Source organism: Pelobates fuscus, chromosome 1 (assembly GCF_036172605.1).
Source record: "Pelobates fuscus isolate aPelFus1 chromosome 1, aPelFus1.pri, whole genome shotgun sequence".
NCBI lineage: Eukaryota > Metazoa > Chordata > Amphibia > Anura > Pelobatidae > Pelobates > Pelobates fuscus.
Genome location: NC_086317.1, coordinates 396,379,901 through 396,391,968, shown reverse-complemented (window position 1 = coordinate 396,391,968; position 12,068 = coordinate 396,379,901). Strand labels below are relative to the sequence as shown.

General features: G+C 36.6%; 1 protein-coding gene across 3 annotated transcripts in view; it reads left to right on the top strand.

Moving 5' to 3' along the window:
* The window catches only part of STAC3 (SH3 and cysteine rich domain 3), a 92,397-nt gene that overhangs the window by 42,523 nt on the left and 37,806 nt on the right, over positions 1-12,068 (top strand). For all 3 annotated transcript variants that reach the window (XM_063427376.1, XM_063427359.1, XM_063427367.1), the window contains exon 2: positions 11,411-11,678. In XM_063427376.1, the coding sequence (XP_063283446.1) occupies positions 11,429-11,678 (250 nt within the window). In that variant the 5' untranslated portion in view covers positions 11,411-11,428. The remainder of the gene's footprint in view (positions 1-11,410; positions 11,679-12,068) is intronic.

Sequence of the window (12,068 nt, the reverse complement as noted above, 5' to 3'; positions counted from 1 at the left end):
GTTGGATATACACTGCAATTATGGTACTGTATTCTTCTCCCTCGGCCAGAACCGTAGGTCCCAATATTACTTCGACTTGGTTTGACCTTAAAAACGGAACAAGACAGGGATGTCCCTTGTCGCCGTTACTTTATATTTTATCTCACGAGCCTCTTGCTGTTAATATCAGAAATAATCAGTTAATAAAGGGGGTCCCTACAAAATTGTATGATATTAAGATTTCATTATATGCTGATGACGCCCTGATCACCCTTACATCTCCGGAAGATTCATTAGTAGCATTAATGGAAGAAATCGATAATTTCTCCACTGTCTCTAATTTTAAGTTAAATGTTTCAAAATCTACTGCTCTAACTATCAATCTATCTTCGACTCAGGTGGAAAGGCTATCCCAAAAGTATCAATTTATTTGGACTGCCACAGAAATTAATTATCTGGGTCTGAGTTTTCCTGCTAATGCCTCTCACACCATAGAGAGGAATGTTATGCATTTAATGAAAGATATGAATCAAAACTTTAAAAAAATGGAAAAACTTAGAAACTCTATGGACAGGTAGAATAAATATTATAAATTCGTATATTCTACCAAAATGGTTATATTTATTTTCAATGGTCCCTCTTAAAATTCCTAAAGAGTGGCTATTGATGATTCAATCTGCCATTAATAAATTTATATGGAAAAATAAAAAGCCTAGAATAAGTCAAAAAAAATCTCCAAAAAATTGTCCCAAGGAGGACTAAACTTTCCAAGTATTATCAACTTATATTATGCTAATTCCATACGACATATATACACTCTACAAGAACCACAGTTTTTTTCTGAACCTTGGTATAATATGGAATCTGAAGCTTTAAATGCTTCTAGTCTTTATTCTTATATATGGTCAGATCCTGGGAAGCTCCCGACGGATTCGCCGAATTGTTTAATATCGTTGGCTCAGTCTTTGGAAATTTGGGCCGAAATTAAGAAAATTCTGGGCATTACCAAACTAATTCCTAGAACATGTAAATTAAATATATTAGAAAATAACCTAGAGGATTTATCATTGAGGCACTGGCCCAACAAAGATATACTAACTCTATCAGATATCATGCAGGGTGATCATATTCTACCCTTTCAACAGATTGTGGATAGATTACATATACCATCTAAAGAACTATTTACCTATTTTCGTATTAAACATTATATCCAGAAACATGTTATCCAATCATCTTTCCCTCGGGCTAAAGAGTTGCAAATATTATTCTCTTTTCAAACTGTTCCCAAGGTGATTTCGGTCGCCAATTCGCTTTTTAAAGGCGTAGATACATTTCCTTATAAACTGGTCAAATTATGGGAAAAAGAACTTAATTTAGTGATTTCCCCCAATGACTGGTTTTCCTCTATAATTCTTGTAAACAAATCTGTCCATGGTCTAAACTTGACTGAGTGCCATTTTAAGTTACTCTACAGATGGTACTACACTCCGACAAGACTGGCTAAAATGTATACTTCCCAAGACCCTACTTGTTGGAGATGCGGTACTTATTCTGGTACATATATTCACATATGGTGGTCTTGCCCATCTCTTAAACCATTATGGACCTGGACTTTCAATATTTTTTCTGAAATATCCTTGAATGAGGTAGCATTTAAAGATACAAATAAAAATCCAGCCTTGGCCCTTCTTCATTTGAACTGGCCTTTTAAATCAAGTAAATATACTTGCTTAGCTATCCACTGCTTTATCGCAACTAAAATTATCATAGCGAGACAGTGGAAATCTTCTGTTCCTTTTCAAAAAATCTCTTTAATTAACCAAATTAAGTTCCAACTGACAATGGAAAATTATATCATTAAAAATTGGTCAGTGGCCTCAAAAAAAAGAGATTGGTATTCAGTTTGGTTAAAAAACTGTTCTATACTTTATGGTAATTCATAAATTACAAAAGGGGAAGGGGTTTCGGAAGTTGTAATTTAATTTGGATACTGATATCTATCCCATGGACTACAAGTATCTTAATTTGGGTTAACTTCTACTAAAATATACCCTATTATTTTCTTACAGATTTCTGTTTAAGATATACTAATGACTTCCTGTTTTATGTTATCTCCTTTTTTTTTTCTTTAACCTCCCTGGCGGTATTCCCGAGCGTGACTCGGGGTTAATTTTCGCTGCCAGAAGCGGTAACCCCGAGTCATGCTCGGAGTAGATAACAGAGCTGGAGCTGGTAAGATGTACTTACCTCCGCCGCGATCCGCTTCGGGAGGACTGCCCCACAGCCCAGGCAGCCCTCCCACGGCAAATCAGGCCCCCGGGGGCCATGTGATCGCTCTCAAAGAGCGATCACATGGCCCTCTATAGCTGGCTGTGGATCTGCCAGCAGGGGGACTGTTTGAAATATCAGACAGTCCCCCTGCTGGTGGGAAGTATAAAAAAAAAAAAAAAAGACAAGTGTAAAAATAAATTAAATATATTTTTATATATATATAATATGTATATATATTATATATATAATATATATACATATTATATATATGTAACGTCATACAAAGTGTATTTTAATATTAATATAAGTATATATATTAATATTAAAATACACTTAGAATGACGTTACATATATATAATATGTATATATATTATATATATAATAGATGTACATATATATATTATATATAAATACGTATAATTAAAATAATAAATAAATTAAATAATAAAATAAATAAATAAAATATTGAAACAAAATTTAATATAAATTATATATGCATATGTAATTTCATTCTAACTGTATTTTGTTATTAATATATATATATCGGTAACAAAATACACTTAGAATGACATTCTATATATATCTATATATATATAAAATACAAATAACCGCAAATATATATATAGATAAATACATATAATTGCATAAAAGATTACATTGGTATACACGTAGAATTTAAATACCTATAAATGCATATATATTAAAATTCTACATGTATATTTAAATAATCTTTTAACGTAATTATGTGATTTGATTAATTAAAATTTGATTGACATGCCTGACAACACAGGGAGAAAGTGCAGAGAATTTAATTCGCAAGCACTATATTTGACCCTGTAACTCTCCAAGACCCCATAAAACCTGTACATAGGGGGTACTGTTTTACTCGGGAGACTTCGCTGAACTCAAATATTTGTGTTTCAAACTGGTAAATTGTATTACAACGATGATATTTTAAGTAAAAGTGACGTTTTTTGCATTTTTTACAAGCGAACTGCACTTTTATGGTCTATATTATTGTTGTAATATGTTTTACTGTTTTAAAACACTAATATTTGTGTTTAGTGAAGTCTCCCGAGAATAACAGTACCCCCCATGTACAGGTTTTATGGTGTTTTGGAAAGTTAGAGAGTCACATATAAGGCTTGCATTTCATTTTTTTCACATTGAAATTTGCCAGATTGGTTATGTTGCCTTTGAGAGCGTATGGTAGCCCAGGAATGAGAATTACCCCCATGATGGCATACCATTTGCAAAAGTAGACAACCCGAGGTATTGCAAGTGGGGTATGTCCAGTCTTTCTTAGTAGCCACTTAGTCACAAACACTGGCCAAATATTCGTTTTTTGCTTTTTTCACACAAAAACAAATATGAACGCTAACTTTGGCCAGTGTTTGTGACTAAGTGGCTACTAAAAAAGACTAAACATACCCCACTTTCAATACCTTGGCTTGTCTACTTTTTCAAATGGTATGCCATTATGGGGGTAATTCTCATTCCTGGGCTACCACACCGTCTCAAAGGTAACATTACCAATCTGGCAAATTTCAATTTGAAAATGGAATGTTCTATATTTGACCCTGTAACTTTCCAAAACAACATAAAACCTGTTAATGGGGGGTACTGTTGTACTCGTGAGACATCGCTGATTACAAATATGTGCATTTTTTTGCAGTAAAACCTAACAGTATTATGACATTCACAGTTAAAATGTCAGACGGAAATGCAAATTTAAAAACAAATCTTATTTTCTCACATTTTTTTTACTTTTATTCATAATAAATGATGTTCCATATATGAATAGTTAATGATAGATTAAAGCCCTGTTTCTCCTGAACAAAATGATATATAATAAGTGTGGGTGCATATAATTTGAAAGAGGGGAACTACGGGTGAACAGACATATAGCCAAATTCCAGTTTTTGTTTACGTTTTGTTTTGATCAGAACGTGCACTATTGACTCCGTCCTGAAGGGGTTAACTTCTCCTTGCGATCCAGCGATGTCCCCGCGCTGTGATTGCCGGTGAGAGCCCCGGCGGATGCCTCCATCTGACTTCCTGGTTCCGTCTCTGTGAGCCGCAGAGGCTCATGGGGGCGGAACTGGGCGGGTAATTCAAATGCAAAAAAATGGTACTGCTCTTGGTACAAAATTCCTGACATAATCATACCGCCAGGGAGGTTAACATATCCGGTTGACTGAATGTTATATTTCAATGAATTCATTCATTTTATACAGAATGACTTATTTATATCAATCGGATGTACTCTGTATGATTGTATGTATGTATTCTCTGAACTGTTTTGTAATTTAAAAACAAAAATTCTTGAATAAAAAGTATTTGGAAAAAAAAAAGAAAGACGAATTAATGAATAGTAATGTCAGATAAACATTGGTGTTCGTATGTTTGTTCAGTTTATTACAAGGAGGGAGCTACCGTTGCACAGCTCCCTCCTTGTAAAATGTAAAAAAGGAAGCCCCCCATGTCCTCCCTCACTCTATGAGGGTCAATATGACCCCCAGAATAGCATAAGGGAGATTGCAATCTCCCAAATGCCCCTACTCGCTATGCCGCGAGTAAGGACATGTCTACTAAACAGTAAAAATCCTATGGCTGCTCAAAGTTGTAAAAAAAAAAAAAGGGAGGGCCCCTTTTTCCTCCCCCCAGGCCCCCACCCCTGAGCGCCGGGTGGGGGCCCTAAATGAGTATGGGGGATCTATTGTCCTCCCTCCCGGCCCCCACCACTGAGCGGCAGGTGGTGGCCATCAATAACAATAAGGGGGGGACCTATTGTCCCGCCCCCCAGGCTCCCACCCCTGAGCGGCAGGTGGGGGCCCTAAATGAAAATATCCCCCCCCCCTCAAGGTGACTAGGGGTCCCCAAGCCCCTAATCACCCCCCACCAAAACAAAAAATAATAAACCTCTACCTACCCCCCTCACCCTAAAACTAGTGAGGGGGGAATAAAAGAACTAAGTACCTGTAAAAAAAAACTAAAACTTACCATTTGGTGTCTTCATTTTTCAGCCCCAAAAAGGCCAAATAATACCCTTCGAACTTGTATAAAAATAAACTTAAAAACCCGAGCGCAAAAAGAATCTGACGAAAAAGAAAAAAACAGATGCTTAACAATTAATCCATCTTCCCCTGGTGATGGCACGGCGCAGCCTGAGCTCCATAGGGTGGGGAAAGGCTTAGAAAGCCTTCCCATGCCCTGCAATTTGTCTCAGAGCACTCTGATTGGTTGGCTTGGAATTCAACAAATCAGAGTGCTAGTCATTTTACACAGCATGGGAAAGTTCTTTGGAATTTTCCCATGCTGTGTAAAATGAAACAGAGCACTCTGATTGGTTGGATTTCAAGCCAACCAATCAGAGTGTGGGGGGTGGCTAGGGGCTTGGGGACCCCTAGTCACCTTGGGGGGTGACATTTTCATTTGCGGCCCCACCTGCTGCTCAGGGGTGGGGGCCGGGGGGGGGGCTCTAGGTCTCCCCTTCAGTTTAATAGCCCCCACTCGCACAGCACCAGTGGGGGCTTGGGAGGGAGGTACTAGGGTTGGTTTTTTTTAAACAGTGAGCAGCCACTGGCTGCTCACTGTTTAATAGAAATGCCCCTACTTGCGGTATAGCGAGTAGGGACAGAATTTACTAATACTAAGTAATCTTTACTTAGTATTAGTAAATTTGACTGAAAGACCAATTTAGGTCTGTCAGCCTTTTGGTAGATAGCTCCCTAATACCGTGGGAATTAGGGAGTTATCTACTAAGCGGCTGCAAGATGCAGCCGCGGCACGAATAGGATCGGCGTTTCATTCATATGAATGAAATTCCGATATGAACAAAATCCCGAAATGCATCCTAACATGAATGGAAACACTGTTCTCATTCTGTTAGGACGCAATTCGGCAGTTTTGCCGGCGTTCTGTCTAAGGGACTGGACGTTCTGGAAAAGTGAAAGGAAGCATCGTGGGAACACAGAGGATAGGTGAGAATTGTGGGAAAATTTCTCTGACCACCGGAAACGAAGCACACTTTGCTTCTCCGCTGGTCAGAGATGGTCAGGCATAGGAAACCTCCATAATGTTTTAAAGAAAACTAGAGCAGAAGAAATAAAGAACAGATCCTGAGAGAGGGAGAGAAGATGAATCAATTAAAGAAAGGTAAGTTCGGCATGACAAGGCCACTTTAAGAGTCTTTAGCGTTTAACCCCTTAAGGACACAACCTCTGGAATAAAAGGGAATCATGACGGAATATATCCGTCATCTGTCCTTAAGGGGTTAAAGTGTCTTGCCTGTGCTTAATTTAGGTCTATCATTCGTATAAAGACTATGGGAAGACCCCATCAACGAACTAATAAATTGTAATATTTACATTGTGCTAGTGAAATTGCTAGCAAGTTTAATTTTACATAGAACAATATCCACACATATTCATTGCAAAATATACCTGTATGAATTGTTTATCGTGTTCCGTGAGATCATGTCCCATGAGATTATAGATTATCATATTGCTGCCAAAGGAATTTTTTCCTTGCGTGTAATATTTAATCTTGCATACATGAATACACATCAGGAAACTGTAAGATATCTAAATTCACTTTCAGATTCTAAGATTTGCCAGCAGTAAAAGTTTGAAAGGAGTGAGCCTACTGGCCCCAGCTGATGACATTACAAATCAGAACTATGAGTGGTGGCTGCTTGCTTGCATTAATCACACTGGTCAACTGGTCAGGTTTCATAAGTTTCTTTTTAACCCCAAACTGATATGTGATCTCACGTCAATCTGTTCAGTGTGTCACTGTGACAAATTTACCTGCTCATGGAATCAGAGCTCCAATTTAGCAATGAGCCCTGGAGAAATAAATCGTTGTCCTCTGTGTACTGAATCTACAACAAGGGATATTAGCAAGATAGATATTAATCTGCTCAAATAGGTCCTCAAACTATATCTAAGTGTCAGGGTTGGCTAGAGGGTCCTCGGCAGAGAGTCAGGGATCTAACAAGGCAAAGGCAGAAGGATTGGAAGAGGTGTGTTAATAGACCTTAGCATGTCCAGGCTAAAATAAAGCTAGTATAGAAAGAAAATATGTGAAATTGAATGTTTCTCTTCAAATAAAATATCTACAGTCTTATACGTTTATTATTACAGCAGCTACCACACTAAATGTGTAACCCTCCAAAACACAAAACCTCGTAATATGTCAATAAAACAGTGGAGCACTTCTTTTTCATAAGTGCAATACCCATGTATAGCCTAGTTAATAAAAATAACACTTAACTGATATTTTGATTTGGTTTTTACCTGTCTGCTGTATATACCTTTAAATACAAAAATAAAGTGCAAATAGTGTAAAACCTTAAAACACAATTTTCCAAATTAGAGTGCTAATTGAACTCTCAAAAAAAAATCCAGAGCTATAGAACCTGGCTGTGTTTGGAAGAACTGGTTGGTCCATTTTGGGTGACCATTCCCCTCTTCAATACAGCAGAGGAGCAACACTTTTATTTTTTTATATATACATTGAATAAAGTCATTTTTAATAATACCTATTTGGATTCCTACATTTTTAAAGAAGGGAGTGTTGTCCCTAACCACACAAAGCCTCTATACTGAGCCAGGTCACAGATTCTACACTTGTGAGTATAATAAGTACCATAACAACTGTACTCCTGGAACTGCACTATAATTGCCTATTTTCTTTGTCCTGAGATATTCTGGGAACTATTGGAACTATTATTTTGAAGAGGGTAGTTATCACTGACATTTCACGAGGAAACGTAAAGCTAGAACTATGAAATAACATGATTGGACTAAGAGAAAGCCACAGACCAGGAGAGGAAGAAAGTACATAAAATACAAAACATAAAAAACAAAAATGATAAAATACACGGTACCAGACACAGGCAGATAACAGTGACACTGAAACCAAGGCATAGTCAAGACAGGCAAGGGTCGGGAGCATGGAGCAGAGTAATGTCAGTAAACAAGCCAGGGATGGGTACACGAGCCAGGTAGTCAGACAAGTCAAGAAGACTCGAACATGAAGCAGGCAGAAAAGTAAACAGGGTGAGTACAAGAGGGCAGGAGAGCAGAACACAGTCAAGGCAAACTGGGTCAAAAATTACAGAAAAAAAAGGAGATGAGCAGGATTCGAATGAACGACATTACTGGTAAAATGAAACTCAAGGGACTAAAACAGAATTACAAATTATGAGTAAAAACCAGAGAGTTGATTAATGAAAAACAAATGGTTTTTTTTTTTACTTTGTACATTATCTACAGCTCTACCTACCGACTAGTCTGAAAGAATACATTAATTATTAAGTGTTTGATAATTGATAGCTAATGTTGCTTCTCTAACAGTATGGAGTTATAAATATAAATGTTATTCATGTTTATGGCTTTGATTAAGCAGTTCCTACTGCTATAAATTCTCTCACGTAGAATTCCGTTTTATATAATGTAAGGTTTACTTAAAACCCCAAAGTGACTGTAGTTACAGATATTCTTAAAAATTCAAGATTTGCAGAGTATACCGAAAATGCACTTCTGAATTTTTGAACACAAGTATCATTTTCTAGTTTGCTACACTCAGATGAACTTGACGTTTTAAAAAACCCAGACCCTCTGTATTAGTCTCCAAGGAGTTCCTGTGTTAAATACCATAGACCAAGTGTCCATTTGATCTGGTCCCTAGTTTTCAGTGGACTTAAAGACATATTCCTTTCCTATACTCAGAATAATATTAAGGTATTTCACCAGATGCATACTTTCAGATTTCTGTAGTTTTTACAGAGGAACTATGGTGTCAAACATCGATTGTTTTTATTTAATATGCTTCTGCCATCATTGTGACCTCTGACTTTTAAAAGTTAGTAAAAGTGAGTTAATAACCCTTTTTTTTTTTTTTTTTTACCTTTTTTCGGTATCCAGCAGCCCTATCCGCTTGTTAAATTATTATGCTTAATGACTACTCTTCCAATAAAATGCTTTTTATAGAGTAGCATTGTGGATGAAAAGTGTGTGAAACATGCTCGGCAACTGTAAATGCTTCTCATGCAGGATCAATGAATCCAATGCTTTTTTTTTTTTTTTTTTAAACAATCATTTGAGCTGCCTGCATTGTATTGAGAGGACATACAACATCCTCACTAAATGTGTGAGGACATTGAACATCAAACATTTGACTTAGTTATGAATAAGGAAGCACCATCTATTGACTGTCTAGGTGACAACCACTAGAGGCGTGTTAGCTCTGCACATTTTACACCTAGACAGTTAAGGGACAGTTGGTTAATATTTAGATGTAACATAGTGTTCTCTGGAGCTTTAGGAAAAAAAGTCCTTTTCCACTTATTTTTAATTGTATCGCAGTCCCACCAGATATGGATAATAGACCAAAGTTGTCTACTGCATCTCCAGCATAGTGGGGAAGCGGAGTTATACATTTTAGCCAGTCTCGGCGGGGTCAGATACCATCTATTCATTACTTTGAATAACATTTCTGTTAGATTCAAGCAGTGGACTATTTTACAGGTATTTGAAAGAACTTGGCACCACTCCTCTCTATCAATTCTAAATTTTGGGAACATCCATTTTTAACATGGATGTCCTCATAGCTTTTGAGACCACCTTATCTATTGGCTCATTTATAGACAATGAACAGATGTCTTTGACCCCCTCCGAGTTGTTACAAATAATATTTTGATTAAGAAAATGTTTAATTCTGATATGCAGAAATATTTCTTTATTAGATAGTTGAAAATCTTGAGCTATCTGAGGAAAGGATTTAATATTATCTAGCTCTATTAACTGATTTGCTCATACAATATTTTTTTGTAACCACTTGTCTAGATTAATATCTTCTTCATAATTTGGTATATATGATAATTTAATATTTACGGGAAATTTATTTTCTATTCTGCATATTCGTTTATTTTTTTTCCACCCGTCTAATATGGCATCTAAACATACATTGTTCTTTCTAGAAGTAGTTACCCACGACTTATTGCTCCCTTGCCATAAAAGGGCTCCAAAGTCTTTAATTCCGCATCCCTCCCACTCTAAGACGTACCAACCTACATCTTTAACGCTCTCTAGTTGAGATCTATATAGATGATATAGTAGGTTAGCATGACATGTCCTCTCAATATTTGGAAAACCTAATCCCCCGCTCTAACTTTCCGTGCCAATATTTTTTTTTTCTATTAATTCTTGGTCTTTTAGCTTTCCATATGAAATTTGTAAAAGTACTCTGGATCATATCTAGCCATGATTTGGGTACTTTTAAATGAAACATATGGAATAAGTAGGACCAATTAGGTAGAATGTAGGTGTTGATCAGATTCATTCTTCCCCACTAAGTAACTTCAGCATGTTTCCATTTTTTTACGATAAATTCATAGCTTTAAGTTGTTTTTAAAAATTAGTCTGCCTTGTGTTTGCTACATTTCGTGTGAGATCTATACGTAAGTACGTGAGCGATTCTTTTGCCTATGCAAAATCATAATTATTTTTAATCCAGTTCTTATTCTCTTTACTTACATTAATACCCATAAGTATTGACTTATTTACATTAATTCTATAGTTAGAAATAGCGCTGTAGGTCTCTATCTCCTTCATAAAGTTTTTCAGGGAATTGACAGGGTCAGTTAGGGTCATTAGCAGGTCATCTGCATAGAGGTTTAATTTAATGTTTTATTGCAAAGCCTTTAATACAATCATTATGTATTTTATTGGTGGCTAAGATTTCCATTGTAATAATGTATAGGATTGGAGATAGCAGGTAACCCTGTCTAGTCCCGTTGTGTAAGGTGAACCATTCAGGACAAATATTTGGTCCAATCGTTCTTGCAGAAGGGCAAGAATAGAGTGACAGGATTGCCCAATGCATCCATCCCCGAATACCAAACTTTAAAGGCATCCTACTTAAAAACTCCCAACCGACCCTGTCAAAAACCTTCTCGGCATCCACGGCCATCAACACCAATGGAAATGTTTTCCTATTTGCGCAATCTAGGATATCTATAATTTGTCTGGTATTATGTGTGGAGGTACGACCTGGCACAAAGCCAATCTGATCTTGGTTGATGATAGTATTTTCCTTCTTTCCATTTATTTCTAGTACCCTAACCATACACTCTTTTGGGCATACCTTCCAGGTTTTGAAACTAAAGAAAATGTTTTCGAAAAAGAAGAAAGAGGAAAAAGAGACTGTAACACCAGAGACTCAGCCAAATGGAGAACTTCCAAACTCAGGTCCTATTATTTACTACATATACGAGTCAGAAGATGAAGATGATGATGATGATAAGAAAGATGAACCCCCACCAGAGCCTCCTAGGCCAGTCAATGACAAACCACATAAGTTCAAAGATCACTACCTGAAGAAGCCAAAATTCTGTGATGTGTGTGCCAGGATGATTGTCTGTAGGTTATGTATGATTTGATTTAATTTGATTTGGGGAAGGTACCTTCATCTTATCACAGTTACCTATATCTAGCAATATATATAAAAAATATGAGTGACCAACCCATGGAAATAAATACATTAAAAACATTATGGCAACACAAGAATATATTCTAAAGATAGCTCTCTTCAGACAATATTCTGCTGTCTGTTATTTTTTATTTTGCTATTTGTTTTTGGCATATAGCATATGAGTCTTCTTAGCATAGTACACCATGGGATTCCGATCCCATATCTGAAGGCTGTCAGAACCGTGCCTAAAATGTTAGCCAGTTTGAAACCTATATTACTGGTTGTACTGTTAAACTGTTTCCTCAAAGAGCCCTATAATGCATTATGTTGATGAAAAT